The following is a 27,006-nucleotide window of genomic DNA, read 5'->3' as shown; positions in this document are numbered from 1 at the left end:
ATGGGATGTCCTGCTATCATCCTGAAGTGAAATGAGTCTTTGATACTGGACAGTTTTTGTTTTATTCTCATCTAAACACAGAGGGATGATTTTTTGTTTTACTCTACCGTAATGCATAGGATATTCGCGCACCGCAATATCACGTGCGGGCTGGCTTGACTAGGTTTTCCCGAGTGGAGGCTGGCTTGACCGCAGTACTTTGAACACCAGACTTGCACCACTTGCACCGCGCTGTCTACGCTTCCAAAGGAGGGACGCTGCACGGCTGCCTTATCTACTGAATCTGGTGAGTGATTTAGCTAACAGGGCTTGGTTGAATTATCGTACTTTTGGGTGTAACACAGCCACAGGAAGTATCAACTAGCGGGAACACGGTGTGGGCTTCTCTCGCATTGTTTAAGTACTTGTTAGAGGAAAATAAAATGTTAACAGACTTTAACAGTTACAGGTAAATTCGAATAATGCTGCCATTTATTTTCTGAATTAAAGTTCCATTCGTTGGTGCGCCGTGAAACGGACTTTTTATTTTGGCGGAAGCATCACGATCGTTTTTAAGTCAATGAAATCATTTTAAAATTGATAGTATGAATAATGTTTTTTTTTTTTTAGTATGTAGCCGTGTAATAAGCGGTATAATGTGCTACTAGGTGGTCATTAGGGGGGGGGGGGGAAATCCCCACAGTGTGATCATGGAGCCCGCGGAGGGATCTAGATCTTAATAGCGACCGCATTAAGTTTTCAGTTGATTTACGTCACCTAACTGCAGCACTTCTACGCGCTGGATCACAGTTTTTGCTTGGCGGCAAAAAACGTGAGTGGACATTGCGATAGTAGACGGAGATTGGAGTGAACGTTGACGTGAGTGCGAGATTGAGAGCAGCTGGTGGAATGGCGTCTTTGAGTCCTGGAGAGGAGGATATGGAAAGTGCATCTGAAGGAGAAGGAGGGTGGAATGAAGTAAGGAAAAAGTCTTCAAGAAAGAAGATAGACATGTCAAGTGACAGTCTTAGTGAATCTGATTCGCAGAATGAATTGAAGAAAGTAAAGAAAAAGATTAAGAATGAAGAGTGGAAAGTGATCGTGGAGTTTGGTGAGCAATCTGCAGCTAAGCTACATCCAGTGGCCTTGACTAAAGCGATTCACAAAGAAATTGGATCGATAAAGCAAGAAAGATTTCTGAGCAAAGGACGGATGTTGGTTGAATTGATGAATGCAAAACAACAGGAAAAGTTACTGAAAATGAAGACCCTGAATGAAGTTCGAATTAAATGCCATGTTCCTGGAGCAAATCGGAAAATACTTGGAGTTATCAGTGGAGTTCCCATAGAAATCGGCATAGAAGAACTCAAGAAAGAAATTAAAGGGGGAAAAGTTTCTGTAGTTAAGCGTCTTCCTACAGTATCACGCTGAATTTGTATTCACCAGTCTTTTAGTGACTACCAGGAAACATAAACACTGGTTGGTGGTGCCGAACATGTTATGCTCTCTGTTTGAGCCATTATTAATTTAAGGGGTTGTAACAGTTATTATATTATTATTATTATATGTGCAGACAGAACCTTTTCATACCATATAATGTAGCCCAGATTTTTCCCAAAACTTTAAAACACCACAACACCCCTTTTCAATATTTACATAGCTACCCTGATATATTATAAACCTTTGATGATTATTTAAAAAGAGAGATTCAAACACTTCGCAGAATAGAGAAGACTTTATTGAAACAAACCCATACCATTGCACCACCACGTCAGAAAGTAGTATACTTTGAAACATTCAAATGAATTGACAACAAGGTTCGATGAGGTCACACCACAGGTATGCAGGTGGCATATAGGAGGGAATAGCAACCGAGACACCATGGTGACACGTTTTATTGACAGACAGGAGACTAGCCTTGTTTTAGAAGTTTTACATTTGTAAATCATGACAATCTTTTTTTTATCTTGAGGCTTACACAAGCAGTATTTAGGGAGAGATACATGTGGATGTGTTGAAGGATCCTAAATTACTGGAACACACAATACAGTACATGCCGATTATGTTAAATCTGTGTCACAAATAAATTCCCTGTCTCACTGTAATGTTTGGGAATACACTCAGTAATACACTGTGCATAAGACACTATTGAAATAATAGAATAGAATATTTTTTAATAAAATGATAAAACCTTGCCCATCATCATCTATTACACACGTAGGTACTTTTGCCAATAAGGTCATGAATAAATGAATGCACTTGTAAAAGCGTTTTACCTGATTAGTAGGAGCAACAATTTCTTTACCTTTACAGGCTTTTCGAAGTCCTCCATAAAATATATCGCCATATAACATGAGCAATGTGATCAAATAACTCTTTCAAACCATAACAACTCCTTATTTTGTAGCGTACCACATCAAAAACCACCACCAATAGAAAATTATAGACATACTCAAAAAACTCAATCAAACAAAAAATGTGCAATAGTAACACAAAACCTTTCTCCATTCCAATCACCTTTTTTGTATGTAGAAGACACAGAAGCGGCATCAACAGTTAAAACAGGTCTATCTCAGGATGGCTGCATTATGACGAGGATCATAACATATTCATTAAACAGTGACATTTAAAGCGAAGTCAATGGAGGGAGAAGTTGCAGATTGAAAATGTTATTTGAATGTGCATTATTATTTTTTTAGATTTAATACAATTACTTTCACATACAATCATTTTCAAAATTCCGAAGAACAGAACCTGACTGCTAAGCGAGTTATGAAGCATTGTTCATTCCCTTTATGAAATATTATACCTGCAAAATTATTTGGATGTTTTGAACTAACTTTGGTCCTCCTTTCAGAATCTTTTTTGATTAATGGCTGTACTTCAATATCTCAGAGGTGAGCTTTGTGATATGCTTCCATGCATGCTGGATGTGTCTTGATTCAGTACTGCGTGCACAGATGGCAAAGCGCAGGACAAAGCGGGCGGAGAGCTGGCAAGGCACGAGGTGGATCTCTCTGCACTTGTTGATCCTTTTCAGCAAGAGCTCGCTCAACCCATTGGTGCCCTGAAAGAAGGGGGAAGGAAGAACATGCCTATCACAGTGAGAAGATATACCAAAGTCTGGAATTGGGTCTTGCCTAAACACTGGGTTACTGGGTTAAAATATGTATCATGTTGCAATTTCTTTGATAACTGGGAGGTCTCAGAACAATGTTGAATAATATATATTCAACATTCAACAATACAGCCACACTTTCACAAACAGAAGAGGAACATATGGATCAAGTAAACTTGGTCCTTAGATGTTGGATGTGCTTACCTTGAGCCTGAAGCAGACCAGTCCCATGACGACCTTTGCACAGATCTCAAACCTGTTGTCTGCCCGCACCAGACTCTCAAACTCTTTGGCCAAGGTCACTTGCTGTAAAGAGAATACAGAACTGTAATCTGCTATGACTCATGCAGGTTGGTACATGTACCTTTATAATTGACTGTGCATGTAGATTAAAGTATATCAGATAACCTCAACAAGACAATATTTGAGAAGCAACTCTGCTAAATGTTGTCATTTCAATGATGTTCACTAGATGGCAGTGCTGTATTATAATGGCTTTCAGTCATACAGATCAGAGCCTTTTTTTCCCCACTGGAAAAGAAAACGGTTTCCAACTGGTTCAGTCTACTCTATACCTTATAGTGTAACATCCTTACTATAATCTCAATGGAACCATTTGAAACGATTGATAAACAACCCCATTGATTCAAGGGTTTTTTGCAGGATAGGAAGCACTGCCATTAACCATGAAATAGTCTGCTTCCATCAAATAATGTGCCCTCCTTTTTACACATTTCTAAATGGCAAAGTATGATCATACATACAACACAAACATCATTAATTCACGTATGATCAAAGAATGGTGAAACACTAAACCTGTATTCTTGCATCTGATCAAAATAACAAGGAGGAACTCCACTTTCCTGCTTCTCTATAAAGCTGATGAAAGCAGTGAATGACCAACGGATTGACCACCACCTTGTTTTCTCATTCCCAGCCAGTAATTCACCATCACTCAGAGGTGTTTACAAGCCAATATACTATAATGACCTCATTTATAATTACTGTACGCTAGTTAGACTCACATTCCACATGCCTTTGACATTAAAATGCTTAATTTACAACTTTTTCTCAGGGAAAGAAGATTCATTAGGTATTCGTAAGAAACAAAGTAAATGTTTTTCCTCCACTGGGAAAGAAGACACTTCAGTTTCTTTTGCATTCTGTATTTCAATTTGAAGGCTAAATATTGTTTGATTAGATTTAAAGGATAAAAAATACAGATCAAACGGTTTTATCTAATCAAGAGGATGGATGCACAGTGGAGCAGTGTGTCATGGGTTATGGCCGCAGGGCTCACTGCTGCTGCTGCCGCTTCATTTTAAATGGAAGTAAATGCAAAACAGTCTCATTTGATTGACAGAGTTGACTGGAGGGAGGAAGAGGAATATGAAAGGGGGGAGAGAGAGGCATGGGAAAAGGATGGGCATTGGAGGAGAAATGTTGCTATAAAAAGAAGATGCAGACCAGACGTATAAGACTGACAGGATGCGCTGATGGAGGCAGAGATGAGGGCAGGGAATAGACTTTAGTGCTAAGGAAGATTATGTTGGGTGAGGCGTTTGATGGACGGATGGGACGGCATTTATTATAAAACTATTGTATGCATACAACTACCTCAATTAACTGGTTAGAGCAGCCTTTCTCAAACTCAGGGTCGCGAACCAAAATGGGTCGCGGACCCGTTTTGATTGGGTTGCCAGTTAAATGCATTGCTACACACACACACACACACAGTCAGAGCTGATGGCTGCGTTGCAAATATAATTTATTTTATAATTTTTGTATTTTATTTTTTATTTTGAAAATGAAATTATGCAATATAGCATTGTATATTTAATGATTTAATTTTCTAAATACAAATAAACTAAAAATAAAAGATTGTATTTGTATCAGCTCTGACGCGTCCCCCGTGAAAGTTTTCGCGCTGTCTGTTTATTGTCTGTTGATTAATCCTGATCGTACATGATGGCAAAAAGACGATACAAAGAGGAGTTTTTAAACGTTGGCTTCAAAAAAGCTGTTAGGAATGGAGAGGAGCGGCCTCAGTGTGTTTTATGTGGAGAGGTGCTCAGTAACGAAAGCTTGACAATGAATAAATTGGACCGGCATCTCCAAACAAAACATCCTCTGCATCGGGACAAATCGAAGGATTTTTTCATCTGCAAAGAAGAGTCTTTCAAGAAGCAGTGTTTTGACGGCGGAAAAGTAAGTCACTCATTTTAATCATTTTTGTGTTTTTGTGAGTTTGTCAGTGTCTGTTGTGAAATTGTTTCATTAATGCAAAGTTGGATGAAATGCAGACATAGCCCCGGAGCGGACCGCCAGCTGCGCGCTCTCACGCGTCCTCTACTCGCTCCCGCGAGTCCACTACATTCTGCAGCGGCACAGAGCGATGTTTCAACTTTTACTAGCCTGAAATGTTTTTAAAATGGCCGGGAGAAAAACGGAGAAACAATAACTACAGGAAGATTAGAGGGAAAGTGACAGGCAGTATGAGAAGGAAAGCGAGAGAAAGTATCAGCCGCACGGACGTGACTGCTGCAGTGTGATGCACATAGGAATACATATGGGGGTTATTCCCTATCTTTATTCAAGAGCGTGGTCTTTAAATTTGAGAGAATACTTTATTGATTTTACGTTCAGAATATGCATTTCTTTCCCTCAAACCCTGTCCTCACACTCAAATAGTGCCTGCTTGCGCTTAGATTTGCTCCGCTTCTGCTCAAACTGTACGCTTGTACTCAGATATATTTCTGCTTACAGACTTCCTGTGTTCCAGCTTAAAACCTTCTCCTCGCACTCAGGCTGTTTCTGTGCGCTCGTGAAATGTCTGCTCTCAGATTTCTTCTGTGCGCGCTTGGATCTTTTGTGCAACAACCCTGTCAAAATCCCTCTGTGGGGATTCCCCACAGTATTGAGTATGTAAGTCGCTTTGGATAAAAGCGTCTAACAAGTAACATGTAATGTAATGCGCTATAAATGCGGTTGCCAGGTCCACATTGGGTATACAGCGTACGCCGGCTGGTGTTAAAAATCACCCAATAATAGAGGGGCACTGAGGGCATCCTATCAAGTCAGCCTCCACAAAAAAAAGTTAATCAGTTGCCAAGTGTTGGAGTTTATTTGTCTCTCAGAGTGTTCTAAAACAGCTCTGTTCATTTAAAAGTGTTTTAAAAATGTGTGTACACAGTTTTTCATCTAGTGACAAACTTAATGTTGCACTTCTGATAATTTATATTTGGTTTCACCTGTGATGTACTGTATACTGCACTTCCTATAGTTAGTGTTTTGTCCCTTTCTGTTTACAACATGTTTGTTCTTTGTTCATTTAAAATAGTTTAAAATGGTGTGTACATAGTTTTTGAGCTAGCGACAAACTTAATATTGCACTTTTGATAATTGTATAATTTAAATTTGATTTGTACTGTATATACTTGACTGCACGTCCCATGTTTCGTCTTTCTGCTTTGATCCTTATTTTTTCTGGGCAAGCTCAAAGGGAAGGTTGTTATGGTGAGAAACCTAATTGCTGCGATGCACTTTTATAATTAAATAAATATTTTCATTTACATTTTAAATTCATGGTGTGTTGCATTCTTTGTTTATAACTGTAGATATTATGGAAAATCATGACATTTTTCGAGCTTGGGTCCCTTAGGACCACAACATTTCTGTTTTGGGTCTCATGCTGAAAAAGTTTGGGAACCCCTGGGTTAGAGTAATGAAAATATAATATGTTAAAGGTAATGAATCAACAGAACCTATCAACTGAATTTCTCTTAATACTTTCAGAGATAAATGTTAAGATTTTGACCATTAAAGAAATGTAAGAGCAATGATACATGATGGATTATTCAGCTGGTGTCCTACCTTGCGTATATGATCCTGTAGGCCTTGGAGCCCGTACATACGGAAGACAAACCACAACTTGAGTGAGCGAAATCTTCTGCCAAGGGGAATCTGCCAGTGCTACAGGGCACAGGAGGTAGAGAGTCCAATATAGGTTTAACCCTCTGCATGTTTTTGGGTAATTTGGAAAATGTTATATTTTGTAAATTGTGGAAATAACTTATTTAAAGAACTGTTATCTTACCCTATAATCTGTGATCACCCCTGTGAAAGAATACACATTTCAGTTAAAAAGTTCACTTCATATACTTATAGTTTACATTTTAAAAGCAACTTGTTATAAAAAGATATTTAGGGATTAGTGTTCTGGTCACGACATCCGAACAAAAATATTGAGAACAACAGACAACAACAATTGGCACCTATTGTATAAGTGAAGTGAACAAGAGTTGACATTTAACATTATTCGCTTTAGAAAAGGATCTATTGTCAGGTGCTGTATTTGGCATTGCCTTCCACCGTCCAGGTGTTGTGTCATCGTGCCCCCCTCCCACATCTCAGTCAGTCCACACAGGCTACTGGCTGCAGATACAGATAGCTCATCTCTTTTTAGCTGGAGTTAGGAACCACTCATTAGATGGAAGAACCCACATTGTGTAAGTGAATGGCTTTTCGTGAGGCCTCAGTTTGGTGAGGTAGCTTTGTCTTTCCCTCTGTGTGCTTGTGTGACAGACAAATTACAGAGCAGCTCTGAGCCCATCTGCAAGCTAATAGCATGTAAAGAATACACACAGAAGACAAACACACATGCAGACATTGATGCATATTATACATTCTTTTCTATGTTAGGTCTTGTTGAAATTGTTCGAGATTATGTTTTTGGGCTGTATATATATTATGTGAGGTCACAAAGGTAACAACTTAACTTCAGCTACTGTAGCATCGAGTTATGAAAATGTTCTCACAAACATAGGTTTACAAGAACACTCTTGTACAACTGTCTGGTTGTCAGACATTCACCTTCATGCCTATTTAAGCTGGATAGGCTTCACAACACTGCGTTTTAAGAGGTTGGTGCATGCTTCAGCAGTTAATGTTTAATCGTAAAGATGGCTCAAACTAACTGCCCTATTCACAACTAAACAGTAAACAAGGTAAAAGGTGTTCATTGTTGTCAGGTTCTGCTGTAAAGGCCAAAGTCAATTCAACCTGATCTGTAATCATTGATTCAAATACTATAAGTGAATGACCTTACCTGACTCCTGGTTTTCGTGTTTCAGGTAAAGAGGTTCCACCTTGAAGGCTCCAATAATTGACTCTCTCTTCTTTACCCTGTTGATAGGTTTTGACAAGCAGAGATAATGTTTACATCAAATATTAACTGACCATTTAATAAGGGCAAAGGAATCTTATAGATGTGGCATCATATATTATGTTTAGTAATAGTTTAGTGTTCCCCTTGTATTTTACATATGACATGTGTCTTAAATAACCTGATAGTAATACACTACATTATTAGTATGATGTGCTGATTTACACAGTATAGGGTATTCTTAGTGTCTAAATATACTGCATTAAATAAGTAAATATGAAAATGTGTCAGAAGTCAACAGTTATCCTGTGAGCAGTGACAGGCTGAGCCAGAGCTGATGGAAAAAGGGTTTATCCCCTCTTCCCATCCCCTTCTGTCAGGTTTGATTCACCTGTTTGCATCTTGTCTCGTTTTGTTTGCTGCTGACAGAAGGGCAGATGGGAGGCGTAGTTCTATTTTTACTCTACGAATGATTGAGGTGTAGATGGAAACCGGTTTCAAATGGTTTACTCTTTGTTACTTCATGGGGCAATGAGTCACTCTGAGCTAAATTGGTAAATAATCTGACAAAATACAGAAGGTACTATTGTCATGGCCCATGGACCTGCAGCTGGGCCAGAAGTCTACAGGATCTTCCACATCTTTGTAATATTTTCATCAAAGCAAATGACACACTGATCCTCAATTGAGTTTATTATAATACGTTTACTGATATGACAAATATACTGACATTATGTAAAAAATGCTTACTCATATGCCCTTTTTAAATGTCTTATTCTTCACACTGTTCATTTCAGTACATCAGTATATAATAGTGTGACTTGAACAACCTCCTTTTTGTTGACGTCATTGGTTATCATTTTGTATCAGACACCCTCATATCTGTATGTTTTCTTTAAATGTGACAAAGGTAATTTGAGCCCTGTGGCCTTTTATAACACATTTAAGTTCTGTCCTTTTTGGACACTCACAAACACACCATGTTAAATGCTAAAAAGAGGGATGATAAATCTCAGGGTTTAGTGTCACACGCTATAATGAAATGTATAACTTACCACATTGTAGAGCAGTCAAAGTTGACCAAAAGCCACTTGTGTGGGTTGAAGTTGAATGAGTCTGCAAACTTTAGAAGGAAAGAGAATAAACAATAGTAAGGAATCAAGTTTGATTTAACATGTATGTATGAAATAATGAAAATTAAAAAAAAGAATTTATGATTTCATTAAATATCAGTGTCTTTCATTGTGTGCATATACTGCTTGATATTTTTCGGAAGTAAAACAAAATACATGAAGTCAATAGTTATAAAAGTATTAATATTATTTCTGTATCTTTAGTTCAACTTAAAAAATGTGTGTTGACCAAAACACACATCTTACTACATCTTATTTTACCATTACTGACGCAGTGACACCCTTTCACCAACAGCGTTATCTGGACTAAAGCATCCTCAGTTTATTTGAAATGCAAAGGAGGAACACTCAGCCGACAGCTTGCAGAGCGCAGGGAAAGTAACCCTTTCCTGGCAGCATTTCTTCAAAGAGAAACAAACCTTTCCTAATATGTTCTCATCTCTATGTTGGCTATCTTTTGTAATATCCTTTTCTCTACCTCCACAAATGCAATAACACAGCGTGGAGAGACAATGTGAGGCAGACTCCTGGCTGACTGTTGCCATGCTGACTGATTCAAAGGGGGCTGGTTTCCTGCTCGCCCATCAGTCATATCCTAGCAACCAGCCCTCCAGCAGGGCTGCACTCTCATCCTAAAACACACACCATCTTCTCATTGGATAATTCAAATTCACCTTTTTTGGCTCCAAATGTTTATATTATAACTACAATATACTTTATGGCTTCCACCATATACAGTATATAACAGCATGCGGATAAAATTAGTAGGTTTTTCTTATAAGTAATCCCTTCACCACTTCCTCATAGAAGGACCCTAAATACTAATTCCAATAAAATGTAAAATTGCAAGTATAAGAGGGAAATGTGTTCCAATATATTATTTTAGATGCAACCACAGTTGGTCTTTACAGTCAAGTCGATTTCTGAGTCTTCCCACCAACATTGTTTGAACTTGTGTGTCTAATAAACAGTGATATATAAAGGTCTAACGCTGCCTCAGGAAATTACTCTGTCCTTATCTCTGCGTCTCTGCACGGCTCGGGGAGCAACAGCCTCCTCGGCAGCTTCAAAAGGCAGATTGATGCTCCTGCGCCAATGCCGATTGTTCGGCCTATTACTCACTCGTGCATGCTTCCTCCTTGACATTAACGTCATGACATTTTGAAACAAAAATAAAGCAGCTGGATATAATCAGCATTTAGTTAGTGTTGCCTTTTATAGATGCTATGAGAGATATTTTACAACTAATTTACAGAAATAGGCTGTTTTCTCCTTCAGCATGTATTTAGGTGGATGCACACTTCAAATTTTGACCACACGATATCAAGTCTGTTCTGCACATATTGGGAGGATCGAGATTTAAACCATGTCAAAACTGAGTAACTAAACATAATTACTAATTGAACAGGATCGCTTTGATATTTTATATGCCACTCACCTCAATGCCATTCAACAGAGGTCTAAATTCAGGACAGATGAATGCACTCCCTGCATATGCTGCGTCAATGTGCATCCACATCTGTTCTTCATTACCTGGAACAGACACAAAACAGAGAGGCTATTAATGTTTTAAAAATAACAACTTTTGACAGTCTCAAGATTTAATAACATGAGATATAAAAAATATGATTCATGAATTTTCCAAATATATATTTGGAAACGAGTTGCATATAATTTGTACTGAATTCTGATGGAAGGATGTTTGGTAAACTGACTAAATAATTTTTTGTCTGTCTGTTTCTCAAATCACACACACAAAAGCTTACAATCCATTTCCTGTTGTGAAACAAAAGGAAATGGTGTGTGTGAGCTTGACTCACATATTGGCCCCAGCTCGGTGATGTGATCAAAAGCACATGATGACGTGGTGCCAAGGGTCGCACAGAACTGAAAAATACACAGACATACAAATCATTAACGTCCCGAAGTGCTTTGTTACCTGTAGCAATTTCAAAAATTGGTACAAAATGTTTTCATTTTTACTGTCACAACAATGGCACTCTCTATAATATAAATGTAAAAATGACAAATTCACACAATTTCAGCTACTGTGCAATATCACTTTTATCTAATCCCTTTTATATCCTAAATCTAAATCTGGATATCTTTGATGGTTCAGTGCTCCTGGACCATTTCAGCCTACTGTTGTTCACTGATAGTGATCGGTGAGACCAGCTGAGACAGGGATTATTGTCCTTAACCTGATAGACATACATTCAATTCACCACAAACAGCAGAAGCCTCAGGGTGTGCATAGCATCATCACACACTTTGTATCATTGCAGCTTTTCCCTCAGTTGTGTGTGTTTGTTAGATGTACATGTTTTGCAAAGCTATGTACTGACAGATGTGTGTAGCTCAATGGTAAAATCACCCATATCTAAGGTTGAAATGTATTTTATTTCCATGTGTTCTGTGCAAATGGGATGAATAAATAGTGTTTGATTTTCTTACAAAGAAAGGGATGAGTCCATCTGCTTTGTCCTCCTCCAGCATCCTCTTAAGCATGGCTCCTTCTACACCATAGTTGTTGTCTGCAGGAATCTTCTTCATCATCACTCCAGCAATCAGAGAAGCACGCTCCACTGAAGAATGAGCCTGAGGAGGAAGTAAATGCAACATGTTGTAGAAATGCACTGTACACCAGATGAATCTCCTTCAGCTTTTAGAAGATAAACCCATCTTAACTTCACAACACGTGTGCAGAAATAAATACACACATAGATTAGACATGTACACCTAGATATAAGGATGGTGTTCTTCAGTAGAAACACAAACTGCTGTCCCTGTAAAGGTCTGTGTGGCCCTCAGGCGACTCCCTAACCCAATCACAGTCAGCCTGGTATTAAACCTGATCAGAGTTAGCTACTGCCTTGACCCTCTGTCTCGCTAAATCACTGAAAATCTCTTTTACTGTTCCTGAGGTAACCTTTAATAAAGGAAGTTTACAAGAACAATATGTTGAGTAAAACCCTACAGAAGTCAAGGTTGTTGCACTTGTAGATATAATAAATATGAAATCTGTATAAGTAGCATACACACTTGGCCTGTGCATTAAACAGGAGGTATGTAAGATTGTAAATATGTGTGCTTACCTGCTCTGAAGTGTAAGCCACCAGTTTAGAGAGGATGTCAGCCTCTGATTTCTCAGGGTTGGAGGCCTGAATGCGGCGGACTGCTTTACAGCGGGCGGCGAGCATGGACACCAGGGTAGCCTCACAGGCTGTGCCCTGTGGGAATAAGAAGGAAATTGATAAGCATCTTTACATTTTATAGAAGCAAGCATGAAATACATGGAGTCTTCAAGGAATCCAGAGCACTTGTTTTTTCTGCAAGATCTCTAAAAATATATATATTTGGAAAGAGTTGATTTTCATGCTTACAGAAAAGTCATCTATCCTAGGCATTGTGTACCTATCTCTGCTTTTAAACAGAATGAAAGGTGTAAACAATCCATATCTAGATTTTATTTGGCAGATACACTGATGTTAATTGACAGATACCAAACCATTTGCAAACACCTTCATACAAAGCAGGACATTAAGTAAACAGTTTGTGCTATTCCCACTGATATGAAGCTGGTGACACATCCACTTCCTTAATAGAGAATACAATTCTCAATGTCTTGAGTCATCACCCAGTCTGACAATTGTTTGAGGCAACATAATGAGTCATGGCTTCTCAGGTATCTGGGTCATTACCACAAAAACATCATTACATTTATCAAATTACTTAATCAATAAGCACAAATCTCACCCCAGACAAGGCAATATAGGCTATTTCATTTGCGTCGAAACAAATAGACAGGAAGAGTAAAATTAAGCCAATTTTAGATATCAGAGACTCAAAAGATCAATAAACAAATCCATCAACTCACTGCAATGATGTAAACATGGCACTAGCTCAGATGAAATTACCAAAGAAAATACATTTTTATAAATGCAAAAAGCAAATAACCTCAAGTATTCCAAACATACCAAACTGGGCTTTATGTCCTTCCTCTGCAAAAGTCTACCAGCGCTCATCCACCCTCCTAGCTACCACCTGTAATAGTGAACTAGAGCCATTTCTGCTTCAAATATAACCAAATATACTATTTAGCACAAAATAATTGAAACCTGTTGCAGCTGAAATTATAAACACTGCTTTTAAGTATACATGTCTTTATCGTAAAGTAAAAATGTAAAGAGAAAGTGCAAGTTTATGTCTTTAACATATTTAAGTAGCACATTGTTGTCAATTAATCTCCATACTCTTTTGTCATTTGTAATTTATTTTAATCATAGGCAAACTGTTTTTTTTTGCCGTCAAATCTAATGACCCACACAGGCATAGAAAGGAAGATCTAAGGTCACGAGGGTCCTTTTGAAACAATCCCCGTTCCTCTTTGTGTTGGCATAAGGTTTATAATAATAGGCTGGCAATGTGCTGTCACAACCCTCATTAGCCCTGCTGCGGGGAGAAGAGCCCCATTGGTTGCCATATTGAGCTTGTAGGCTGCACTTAAAAAGGAGAGTGGCAAGACACACACACACTCACACACACACAGGTGGTCACAATAGAAGAGGCATGAAATGATCTGTCATCAGAGTGCACTCTCATGCTCCACTACTCACCATCACACACACACACACACACACACACACACACACACACACACACACACACACACACACACACACACACGCACACACACGCACACACACACACAGACACACACACACACACACACACACACACACACACACACACACACACACACACGTATATAGAAAGCATCCTCTGCTGCTACTGCACTTCTGTCGATGGAACACTAAACTAACGCTTAGCCTTTTGCCACACGAAATAATCCCAGCATCGTCATTTCTGTCTGCCTGTTGATGACACATTAAAGGCAATTTCCTGCCAATTGTCAGTGAACCAGGGGGAGAAAAAGCAACAATCAAAAGTACCCACATTCCTGGTGAATATGATTTCAGCGGGGGTCAGTTGTGAGTCACGGTTCTTTTAAGCCTATAAAACTAAGCCTTTGACTTGGCTTGTCTCAAACCAGGGTAGATTATAAAACGTAGGTTTACTTCTTGGACTGCCTGGGAAAATGTTTACAGGGAAGCATAAAAAACACAAAAAACCTTTACCTGGATGACTCCTCCTCCTTGGCCTTCTGTCCCAGCGATAAAATCCTCAGGCAGGTTCAGCATCTTGCCCAGCCAATCCAACATCACTGTCTCCAGCTCTGTACATGCTGGGCTGGCAGCCTGGAAAACAAACCCAAAATATAAAACAATTTTCTCAAATGTTCTGTGTTTCCATATATTCATAACATTGTAAATCGGAGACACAGCAAAGTGTTTTTTACCCAGGAAAATCCAATGCATCCAATAGCTGTACTCAGCATGTCAGCCAACATGGCAGGGTAAGAGGAAGCAGATGCAAAGTAGGCATAGAAGTATGGGCTGTTCCAGTGAGTGACCTGGAAAAAAACATTGGATAGTCATTCGTTTGTCATTTGTCATTGTCATTATTTTTTCAAAAAACGTATTTTACCTTTCTATGGTTCCTATAATTTGTTTAGAAAGCCAAGGACACAATGAGACTAATACATGTAATGAATTGGGAGAAATCCCCCCCAGATGGATTGGTTTGCTGTATGAATGTCCTTTAAATATGTCTTCATAAAGCCAAAAAAACAACTTTGGTTCTGCTAATCCTAAAAAATAGCACTTCATGAAATGTATCACTTTTTTTTAAAATCTAAAATCTCAGCCCCTCCTTTATGGCCTTCCTCCAAAGCCAATACATTGACACACAATTCTGAGTCCAATAGAAAGCTTTGGACACCTAAAAACATGTAATTAGATTACTTGATATAATCTCAAAATATGTTGTCATGATTCAATAAAATAACTGTCTTCTCTATACCAGTATAACTTTTCTAAACGAGCTAATCTGAACTACACAGTCAGAAGAAGCACAAGGGAATATGTTTATCACCAACGCCATAGAGCGCATCAACAATTCAACCGAAGCATGATCTCACCCCTGGCATTATGACCCTCTCCACGTCTGTCATTATATCATCATATGTCTCAGGCTCCAGAGGGGCCTCAGCGGGGATCAGAGAACGGAGGTACCCTGGTTCCACATCTGGGTAGACCGGTCGCTGCTCCACGTTTTCCAGGTAGTCGGCCACATAGTCCACCATCTCCTTCCCCCTACGCCGGAACTCTGCTGTTTCCATGGTAACACTGGAAAATAGTACAAAAAAACTTCTCAAGCACATTTTACAATTTTGAAGTGTACTTTTTTTATGAGTAATGAATCTTGCTTCATTTAAATTCAGAGGGCAATTTCATTTTATTTTGAATCAAGGACTTTTACTTGTAATAAATAATGTTGATACTGTAGATTATTTTTACTTAAATATCTGAATCATTTCTACACAACGGATGAGTTGATCGATGTAAAATCTATCCAGTTTTGTAATGCCAAGTGAGGTTAAAGGAAATGAAGTCATACTTGCTTACACTGAAATGTGCAGCTAAGTTTAAAATGTGTAGCAGCATCGACACATTTCATGTAAAATCTGTAACATGTTGTAACATTGTATTGCATGTAAATATGTGGAAAACTTGAATTTTAAAAACACATTTGTTTATTCATATGACAGTTTCAAATCTTAATAGTCTATGGGGGAATGGTCAGGGGTCTCCAACCTTTTCTTCATCTGAGAGCTACTTTGAAAAATGAAAGTGGCCAAGAGCTACTTGCATCACATCGCTTACATTTATTCACATAGCACTCATCAGTTGAATGAAGCTACTTTTGTACACGTGTGAAATTGCAATACCCAAAACGTATAAAAAATCTTAACTTCACATCAAGGTCAAAGAAAACGACAATGTTTTCACTTCTTATTATGGCCCACATATTAAATACATCACCCTAATCACCACCTTACAAGCATCTTATGGCACATGTGGAAAATAAGTGCATTCACTCTTTTTTACAGTTAGTGAGATGACTGGCACTGCATGGACTCCACCATAGAGGTGTATGCTGGAGTGTACCCACTTAGGTTCACTCTAATAGAGGCATTTAAATGTTCATCAGTCAGTCTTGTTCTGTATTTAGATTTCATGAAAAATAAAAAGCTTCTTCACAAAGGTATGTAGAGCCAAATAAAGCAGACATTTTCAGTGCTTGGTGAATGTTCTAATAGTTTTCTGGGTCTACAAGGCTCCAGAAAAGTTTTGCTGAGACTTAAGAGGAACATGATTTTGGAGATTTATAACCTCCATCTCAATTGTATAGGTCTAGCCTCCCTATATCTGTGTGTGAAATTGTTCCACCCTCAAAAACAAAAAACAATACTTCTAGCAACGATCTTCTGTTAACAAAAGGACACTGAATGTCCTGAATGTGGCATCAAAAAAATGATTTTGAACAGGCTAGCATATAAAAACTAAAATACTGCATGTGGGTGCACACTTATTCTCTGTTTTACTGTTACATAAATTCCATGAATGTATGAGATTAAAGGTGGGGTAGGTCATTTTGGAGAAACCAGCTCGAGTGCGCTAGAATTTGAAAATACACAGCCGGAACAAATCTGCCACTCCCTTACAGAGCCCTTCCTCCAACGCACGACCAATCAATATGTGATTGGTCGTGCTTTTTACAGTACTAAGGCTTCCACAGATGAAAGCTGATTGTGGATTTTTTGTCAAAGCACTTAAAGGTGGGGCAGGTAAGTTTGAGAAACCGGCTCGAGATACACTTTTTGTTATATTCCATGGAATGCTCTTAAAATGTCATCTGTGGAAGCCGTAGTACTGTAAAAAGCATGACCAATCATTTTAGCTGGCCCGGCTAAAATAACTGGATGGCCTACCTGCCTGTCAGCCTTCCATCTGTGCACACATTTATCTCGTGCCATCATTGGTCATGTGCACATTCGTGTGTGTTGGAGGAGGAGCTCTGTAAGGAAGTGGCAGATTTTTTCCGGCTGTGTCATTTTGCAGGATATAATTTAACATGTAACCTATCCTGGAAATGCACAGAATATGTCCATTTCCAGGAGAGATTCCATGTTAAATGATATCCTGCAAAATGACAGGCTATAACCCAGGAACAAGTGTTTGAAAGGCGGGGAAAAGTTGTTTAAAATAGTCGGAAAAGTGTTTTTAAACGTATGGAAGAGAGTTGTAGCCTGTCATTTTGCAGGATATCATTTAACATGTAACCTCTCCTGGAAATGCACAGAATATGTCCATTTCCAGGAGAGATTCCATGTTAAATTATATCCTGCAAAATGACAGGCTATAACCCAGGAACAAGTGTTTGAAAGGCGGGGAAAAGTTGTTTAAAATAGTCTGATACCTCCAGGGCGCATCACCGCATTTTACAAGCCAGGGAAGGTGTCTGAATCCTGGGTAAACATATTTTAAATAGTCTGACACCTGGCACTGTATTTGCCCCTGGGAACCTTCAAGGTTATATTCATGTTTTATTATTTATTTAATAATCACATGATTTTTACAAAAACAGTATACACAGTATACATATATACAATAATAATAATAATATAACAATATACATAATAAAAACATGAAAAGTGGTGAAAATGAGAAAATGTATCCGAAAATAGTGCCTCATAATGCGGGCATGTGGACAGTAGCCAGAGACTCACAGGCACACACACATGCAGAGATCCAGGGGGCGGAGCACATGGCTTTTTTTACCCAGAAATAAGTCTCTGAGAGGCGGGGAGACTCAGAGGACAGGCTGCGTCACCTCACTTTGTAACCCAGGAAAAGAGCAGGAATTCTGGCTGCGTGAGTGTTAAAAGTGCATTCATCTGTGTTAATCCGACAGCCGCAGAGGTGCTGACGGAAAGCAGGCGGAACAAATTGATTATTTTAACCAGGAATAAATGTTTGCAAGGCGGGGAAAGTGTTCCTGCAGCCCCTCCATAACGGTAATAATGATTAGAAATGATTTCCAGGGCAGAAAGCGGTTTTTAAATGTGGAAAAAAATATGTTAAACTGTTTAAAAAGCACAAAGTTATTTGAGTGCAGTTCTCATGTGTCCCCACAGGAGGGCGCGTCGTCCCAGGGAGCACAGTGCATGGTGACAAGGTACGATTTATACCCTAAAATAGCATGCTAAGCGTGGGTGGATTAGTTTCAAAGCATGCACACTCTGCTCATGTCAGACTTACATTAAAATAGACCGGGAAAAACACCTCTATTTAGCCCCTCACAGAGCCCCAAAGGACGGACTAAGCAGCTCCAGCACGGCTCCCTCACATGCACACTCTGCTCATGTCAGACTTACATTAAAATAGACCGGGAAAAGCACCTCACAGAGCCCCAAAGGAAGGACTAAGCAGCTCCAGCACGGCTCCCTCACATGCACACTCTGCTCATGTCAGACTTCCATTAAAATAGACCGGGAAAAGCACCTCACAGAGCCCCAAAGGACGGACTAAGCAGCTCCAGCACGGCTCCCTCACATGCACACTCTGCTCATGTCAGACTTCCATTAAAATTGACCGGGAAAAGCACCTCTCTTGGGCACCTCACAGAGCCCCAAAGGACGGCCTAATGACCTCCTCTCTCCCTCACATGGAGCTCAGGTTATTTCATACCTCCAGGAGAGGGACCGGGAAAACCACCTCTCTGTAGCCCCTGATAGAGCCCCAAAGGACGGACTGAGGACCTCCGGCAACAGTGGTACTTCCATAACCTCGTGCACCATGAGACCCCGGGCCCCCAGACTTAAGCACTCCCCCACGGACTAATCCCAGATGTTCACACCCTACAGAACTTCATGCCCCTGGTTACCCTAAAGGGGGTGGATTTTGCGGTGCTTTACCGTCCGCACATCGGCATCCATATTCGGCCTTATTCATGCCACTACCACCCCTTCTTTGGAGGATATTCTCATGCTCCTGGTAACCCTTTAAATAGTCTGATACTGTCAGGGCTCATCACCGCACTTTACAAGCCAGAGATAATGTTTAAATGGTCGGGGAAAGTGTTTTTAAACGTCTGGAAGAGAGTTGTAGCCTGTCATTTTGCAGGATATCATTTAACATGTAACCTCTCCTGGAAATGCACAGAATATGTCCATTTCCAGGAGAGATTCCATGTTAAATGATATCCTGCAAAATGACAGGCTATAACCCAGGAACAAGTGTTTGAAAGGCGGGGAAAAGTTGTTTAAAATAGTCGGAAAAGTGTTTTTAAACGTATGGAAGAGCGTTTTAGCCTGTCATTTTGCAGGATATAATTTAACATGTAACCTCTCCCGGAAATGCACAGAATATGTCCATTTTCAGGAGAGGGTCAATGTTAAATGATATCCTGCAAAATGACAGGCTAAAACACCCAGGGATACGTGTTTGAAAGGCAGGGAAAAGTTGTTTAAAATAGTCTGATACATCCAGGGCGCATCACCGCATTTTACAAGCCAGGGAAGGTGTCTTAATCATTGGTACACATTGTTTAAATAGTCTGATACCTGGCACTGTATTTGCCCCTGGGAACCTTCAAGGTTATACTAATGTTTTTTTATTTATTTAATTATCACACCATTTTTACAAAAACAGTATACAAAATAAACATAATAACAACATGATTACAACATGATTAACATGGGCCTGGGGGCCATATTAGCCGTCTAACTTGTACAGTGCACCGGGGAAAAAAGGTTGAGTCCACGGCCCCTTTCCCCTCATCAGGAGTATCAATCGGTCCTGAAGAAGAGGTATCGCTGCTCTCCGCCCCTGAGTCCTCTTCGGAGGTAGCTGACGGTGGTAGACCTCCTTCTGATGATGATGCTGCTGCAGCTGCTGCCGCCGCCCTGAACATGGAGCGGATCTTCAATGCCTCCTTTATTCCAGGCGTATTCGCGTAGAACCGGTCTGCAGTGCTTACGTCGTGGCACATAAACCTAGCGAGAATCAACCTGCTTTCTGGATCTTGGTGATGCTTGATATTGTCAGCCAGGGCAGTGCGCAAGATGGTGAAGGTGACGGCTGTTTCTAGCCCAGCATCAGCCCAAGCCCTCTTCAAGTGAGCGTTCAGGTTCTTGGAAGCCTGCTTCCCCGATGTGAAAAGGAAGAATTCACTCTGAGGACCCGACAAGCCCTCTTTTATCCCCATCCACCGCATGACCCAGCTAAACTCCTTTATTGTAAGCACCAGCTGTGCTTCACCAAATGTCTTGGCAGTCTTGTGATCCTGCACGTGGATGATGTAGCCCTCAGCAGTGCCCCTTCTGTCCGCCTCAAAGACCTCCGTGTTGGTCATGTTTGCGTACACACCCGGACGGTGGCCATACAGGAGGCTCCAATGGAGGGTTAGATAGCCATATAGCAGGTACTGGGTGATTGAGGTCGGATTGCTCGCCATCAGGTCAAGGAGATCAGGGATGCGCTTCTCAGCGGCCGCCATGGCGGCGAGAAGCTCCGCCTGGCTCGGCAGACGATCCAGCTTGTCCCTCTTCACCTTAAACTGGTGGAGAGTGACAGACTTTTTCAAATCGTTAATGTTGGCTTTCACCTCTCTGATGATGTGGGTCATATCAGACTGGGTGAGCCTGCACCCCCGGAGCTTTGATGCAGACATGTACCTCAGGAAATGGTTCACAGTCTTCAGGAACAACAGCGATGTTGTGACTGTCCAGCCCGACTCTGAAATATACTCGCTCCAGCCACGGACCCTCTTTGTGTCTTTTAGAAACAGCCAGTCTGACAGCCGGTCAACACCATGGGCCATGAATACTAGGAAGTTCTTTATCCGGCTGACATTGGACATACAATTCTCTTTCCGTTTTACTGTCAGTGCGAGACCCTCACAATGACCTCTGTATGTCTGAATGTACGTCTCCATGTTTTAGGCAACGTGATTTCGCGCATGGTATTCCCCCGTCCCTTCCCAGTGGACCATTGATTTTGGGGAGAGGGCCAGTCCTTAGCCAGATTAGCTTTCAGCTTATTGGAGACAGACGCACGGGTCTTCTGGCATACAGGGGTCTCACTACAGGAGGCTTCTACGGACCGCATGACAGTCTTCACCGGGGTCTTGCTTCCGGAGGCTTCTGAGGACCGCATCACAGACTTGAGAGGGGTCTCACTCGCAGAGGCTTCTATGGACCGCATGACAGTCTTCACCGGGGTCTCACTACTGGAGGCTTCTGGGGACCACATGACAGTCTTCACCAGGGTCTTGCTTCCGGAGGCTTCTGGGGACCGCATCACAGACTTGAGAGGGGTCTCACTCGCAGAGGCTTCTATGGACCGCATGACAGTCTTCCCCGGGGTCTTGCTTCCGGAGGATTCTGGGGACCGCATGACAGTCTTCACCGGGGTCTTGCTTCCGGAGGCTTTGTCGGACCGCATGACAGTCTTCACCGGGGTCTTGCTTCCGGAGGCTTCTGGGGACCGCATGACAGTCTTCACCGGGGTCTTGCTTCCAGAGGCTTCTGGGGACCGCATGACAGTCTTCACCGGGGTCTTGCTTCCGGAGGCTTCTGGGGACCGCATGACAGTCTTCACCGGGGTCTCACTACCGGAGGCTTCTGGGGACCGCATGACAGTCTTCACCGGGGTCTCACTACCAGAGGCTTTGTCGGACCGCATGACAGTCTTCACCGGGGTCTTGCTTCCGGAGGATTCTGGGGACCGCATGACAGTCTTCACCGGGGTCTTGCTTCCGGAGGCTTCTGGGGACCGCATCACAGACTTGAGAGGGGTCTCACTCGCAGAGGCTTCTATGGACCGCATGACAGTCTTCACCGGGGTCTTGAGAGGGGTATTGCTGCCGGAGGTTACTGTGTTCATGCCGGGGGTACTTGAGATTGCTATGCCCTTAAATCGTATACATTCTTCGTCTTCCTCAAGCAGAGCAGCAGTGGCATTCTGCTTCCTGGGTTTTAGACCCTGTTTTAGCCTGGAGCGCAGGGTCTTCACCTCATCAATGAGGGCATCTTTCTGAGCCCTCAATGCCACATTGTCCAGCCTCACCTGCATGCAGTCCTCTTCGTCACACTCGGTATGTGGGGAGAAGGGTGGAGGGTGCACCGGGTATTCCTCCTCATTGTCTATATCCAATAATGTAGCCATTCCAATGATGGGATTAGTCTCTCGGAGGTCATGGAGCAACTGCATGGCCACACTATGCTTCAGCCTTGCCATGACCTGATGTGCCTCATCTCGGGAGAACTCAGGGTGGTCACGAGTTACATGACGGTGTAGTTTCTTCCCAGCATACGAACACCCTGTGATGGGACAGGGTTTGGTCCGAACATTTATTCTACCACTGGCCATTTTAAGAATGATGCCTCTTTCCTCCAGGTTCCGCACTGCATGTTTGTGCTTAAGGTGCTTATTCAAAGCCAGATAGCGGAGACTGCACACCGGGCATTCGGTCAACATCCTTCCCAAAACACACACAATGAATTATATTTAAATGGTTTTCTGTTTCTCCGTTTATATGCGTTAGCCAACTGGTGATTGCAACCATGGGTCCGATGCTTCAATGCAGGGAACACGGACCAAGGGGAGGACTTGGGTTACCACCTAGTTAAAATGGTCCCACCTCCGCACCAACGCGGGGCTGGTGATGGGTCCGATACATTGATTGTTTTTTGTTTCATGGTTCTGCCACGAGCTCACAAGACAGTTTTGGGTACAAAAACGTGGGGATAACAGTACCTCCGGGCGCTCCATCCCACTCCGGCTTTCGCCGCAGTGGGGGGAGGAGGCATTGAACCCCTCGCACCTGCCCCCGGAGGAGGCAGGGGAGTCAGGTACCCGGAGGCGCACAGTGGACGGCCAGGGCGAGACCGCCACACCGCACTGGAGTCAGAGTTCCGAGTTTTTCGAGCCAGGTCCCGGTGAAACGCAGTACGGAGCACCCGGCAGGAACCTCCAGCAGACCCCCCCGCGCAGTTCCCTCGTCCCTCGGAAGAGGCGGAGAGGTGGGTGTTTTTCATCTGCTGGCGGACTGCCGGGGAGAACGTGCTGCTCGGGAGCCAGGCTCAGAGTTAGTGGCAGTGAGAGCCCGTGCACCTGCCTTTTACAGCAGGCACGCGCTGGTATCTGGGTGGGGAGAGAAGGTAGAAGCAGAGGCGGCAGAAACAGCCAGAGCCTTCCCCTCTAACACACCCCTCATTTGGTGCATTGAACCCCTCGCACCTGCCCCCGGAGGTATCAGGTACCAAGAGGCGCACGGTGGACGGCCAGGGCGAGACCGCCACACCGCACTGGAGTCAGAGTTCCGAGTTTTTCGAGCCAGGTCCCGGTGAAACGCAGTACGGAGCACCCGGCAGGAACCTCCAGCAAACCCCCCCGCACAGTTCCCTCGTCCCTCGGAAGAGGCGGAGAGGTGGGTGTTTTTCATCTGCTGGCGGACTGCCGGGGAGAACGTGCTGCTCGGGAGCCAGGCTCAGAGTAAGTGGCAGTGAGAGCCCGTGCACCTGCCTTTTACAGCAGGCACGCGCTGGTATCGGGGTGGGGAGAGAAGGTAGAAGCAGAGGCTGCAGAAACAGCCAGAGCCTTCCCCTCTAACACACCCCTCATTTGGTTCATGAGCACTGGGCAGAGTCCCCTGTCAACTCTCCTTATATTCCTCCGGAGACCAGTTGGGACATGGCAGCATCCCACTTCGCCTGGTACACCATATCATTAAATGAGCTCAGTAATGTACTGCACAACATCACATGGGTAAAATGAGCTACGTAATGCCCTGCAATATCACATTTGGTTTATTTCCCAAAAGCCTGGAAAAAACACATATCCGTCATGTCCTGTAAAATATCATTCTTTGTTTATTTCCATCCTTCAGGCAAATACACCTATCTTTTTCCGCTCCAGTTTGGATGAACCGACCGCCAAGAACCGGAAGCTGGACCCGGGGAGGAGGCCCTCCGATGGCGGGTCAAATTTGCTGATACCGCAGCTGGCTGGACACTAGCCGTAGAAGAACACCCGGGCGGGACCAGGCATGTCCCTCTTTGCAGACAAGCATATGTGCGCTCCGGCATTCGCCGCTGACTTTGTCAGCCCCAGGAGCAGAGTCAAACCCGCAGTTTGGATGAACTGACCGCCAAGCACCGGAAGCTGGACCCGGGGAAGAGGCCCTCCGATGGCGGGTCAAATTTGCTGATACCGCAGCTGGCTGGACACTAGCCGTAGAAGAACACCTGGGCGGGACCAGGCATGTCCCTCTTTGCAGACAAGCATATATGCGCTCCGGCATTCGCCGCTGACTTTGTCCGCACCAGGAGCAGAGTCAAACCCGCAGTTTGGATGAACCGACCGCCAGAGCACCGGCACGAGGCCGGGCCGGCGGAGGCCTTCCGATGGCGGGTCACGTTTGCCATTCGATCAATGTCTTTGCAGACAAGCATATATGTGGTTGTTACGCAGGATCAAACAGGTAGTTTGATGAAGTAGGGTCCTGTGCCCGGAGCAAGGCCAATTGCTGAATGCCGCAGCCGACTAAGGCCGCTATGCCACAGTGGAGGATGAGAGAAACAGGTGTTTGTCTTGCATTCCGCGGCGAAGTGGGGAGGTGGAACTTCCACCCCGCTACGGAACCCGTGGTGGGACCCCTGAGTCAGACGGTTCGTCTTGGAAACGCTTCATATCGGTCGGCCTGGGAGGTAAAAGACACGCAGGGTAACGGACACGCAGGGTTACCCCCACGCAGCCCACGCAACACGGAGGAGGCAGGGGAGTCTGGTACCCGGAGGCGCATGGCGGCAACACCGCACTGGAGTCAGGGTTTCGAGTTTTTCGAGCCAGGTCCCAGTGAAACGCAAGACTCCAGCAGGAGCCTCCAGCAGACCCCCCCGACGTTTCCCTCGTCCCTCCCGGCCATCAGAGTCGAACCCGCAGTTCGGAGGAACCGACCGCCAGAGCACCGGCACGAGGCCGGGCCGGCGGAGGCCCTCCGATGGCGGGTCGCGTTTGCCATTCAATCAGTGAGAAATCAGAAGAGGAGGGGGAAAAAAAGACTAACTTGTCTTTTTGGAGTTCCATAAAAAATGGGTGAAAATGAAAAAATGTATCCGAGAATAGTGCCCCATAAGGCGGGTAGAGTCCCCTGTCAACTCCCCTCGCATTCCTCCACACTCACAAAGTAACACTTTACTTTTTGGAGAACCATCAAAAATGGCTAAAAGTGTTGAAATGTATCCGAGAATAGTGCCCCATAAGGCGGGTAGAGTCCCCTGTCAACTCCCCTCGCATTCCTCCACACTCACAAAGTAACACTTTACTTTTTGGAGAACCATCAAAAATGGCTAAAAGTGTTGAAATGTATCTGAGAATAGTGCCCCATAAGGCGGGTAGAGTCCCCTGTCAACTCCCCTCGCATTCCTCCACACTCTGAAAAAGTCAGAGTTATTTTTTGGAGAACCATCAAAAATGGCTAAAAGTGTTGAAATGTATCCGAGAATAGTGCCTCATGAGGCGGATCGAGTCCCCTGTCAACTCCCCTTGCATTCCTCCACACTCTGAAAAAGTCAGAGTTATTTTTTGGAGAACCATCAAAAATGGCTAAAAGTGTTGAAATGTATCCGAGAATAGTGCCTCATGAGGCGGATTGAGTCCCCTGTCAACTCCCCTTGCCTTCCTCCGGAGCCCAGTTCAAAAACTTAAAGTTTGGTAAGAACCATGCTGGGGGGTCTCCGGGCAACAAAATGTATCCGAGCCAGAGTGCACATACAGCGGATGAATTCCTCCATGAAGTTACACAGCCGTTTTTTTTCTGAGTCCTCTCAAAAACCGGGTTTCCGATTTCCTGCAGACAGTAGCTTGGAAAACATGAACGGTTTTTTACAACGGAGGAGGGGAAGTCTGGATTCCCCTCTCCGTTGTAATTTGCAACGGGGGAGGGGAAAAGTGTTCGGGGCTTCGTCCCGAAGCGCCGAACACTTGAGCATCGGAGCCCATTCTTCTGAGCCCCTTCTCCGTTGTAATTTCAAAAGTTCATTTTTTGATTATTTTAACATATAATTGACCGTTTTCTTTCATTTTTTTTCTTTCCACGGGTGGGGGCCTATAGCAGGCCGCTTATGAGCTCCCAAATTTGGCCCGGATCCTCCGGGATTTGTGGAATAAGCTCCATAAACTGACAAAGTCATCCAATTATATCGCTTTTATAGCCCAAAGATATATAATGCAAATACATTAAAATAGTAAAAGGTACAATTGTGCTCTGCATTAACCGGAATTTGATTTATATAGCCCCGAAAAAATGATTTAAAATCATTTTCGTGGGGAAAAGTGTTAAAACGCCTGATTAAAGCATATGCAGGACCCCAGCGAGCTCCAGACTATATGCATTGTGTCGGGGACCCTTGTGAATGATAAGATCCATCATTTAAATGCAAAAACCACCATTAAAAGTCACTTTTAGGGGAAAAAAACAGGCTCTGTCCATTTCGTTAACAAACTGATAGGCAAATGGACAAAAGTTTGATTAAAGCATATGCAGGACCCCAGCGAGCTCCAGACTATGTGCATTGTGTCGGGGACCCTTGTGAATGATAAGACCCATCATTTAAATGCAAAAACCACCATTAAAAGTCACTT

General features: G+C 42.9%; 1 protein-coding gene across 1 annotated transcript in view; it reads right to left on the bottom strand.

Moving 5' to 3' along the window:
• Positions 1-1,699: 1,699 nt before the first annotated feature.
• Positions 1,700-27,006, bottom strand: part of LOC307046831 (aromatic-L-amino-acid decarboxylase-like) — a 47,087-nt gene continuing 21,780 nt past the window's right edge. The window contains exons 2-14 of the mRNA XM_079693478.1: positions 15,435-15,642; positions 14,754-14,867; positions 14,533-14,652; positions 12,490-12,624; positions 11,849-11,992; positions 11,215-11,281; positions 10,833-10,927; positions 9,317-9,384; positions 8,205-8,281; positions 7,194-7,213; positions 6,971-7,069; positions 3,302-3,403; positions 1,700-3,046 (exon numbers count right to left, since the gene is read on the bottom strand). Of these exons, the coding sequence (XP_079549604.1) occupies positions 2,849-3,046; positions 3,302-3,403; positions 6,971-7,069; positions 7,194-7,213; positions 8,205-8,281; positions 9,317-9,384; positions 10,833-10,927; positions 11,215-11,281; positions 11,849-11,992; positions 12,490-12,624; positions 14,533-14,652; positions 14,754-14,867; positions 15,435-15,635 (1,440 nt within the window). The 5' untranslated portion in view covers positions 15,636-15,642 and the 3' untranslated portion in view covers positions 1,700-2,848. The remainder of the gene's footprint in view (positions 3,047-3,301; positions 3,404-6,970; positions 7,070-7,193; positions 7,214-8,204; positions 8,282-9,316; positions 9,385-10,832; positions 10,928-11,214; positions 11,282-11,848; positions 11,993-12,489; positions 12,625-14,532; positions 14,653-14,753; positions 14,868-15,434; positions 15,643-27,006) is intronic.

The sequence above is a fragment of the Notothenia rossii genome (assembly GCF_949606895.1).
Source record: "Notothenia rossii genome assembly, chromosome: 7".
Lineage (NCBI taxonomy): Eukaryota > Metazoa > Chordata > Actinopteri > Perciformes > Nototheniidae > Notothenia > Notothenia rossii.
This window is presented reverse-complemented; position numbering and strand designations above follow the sequence as displayed.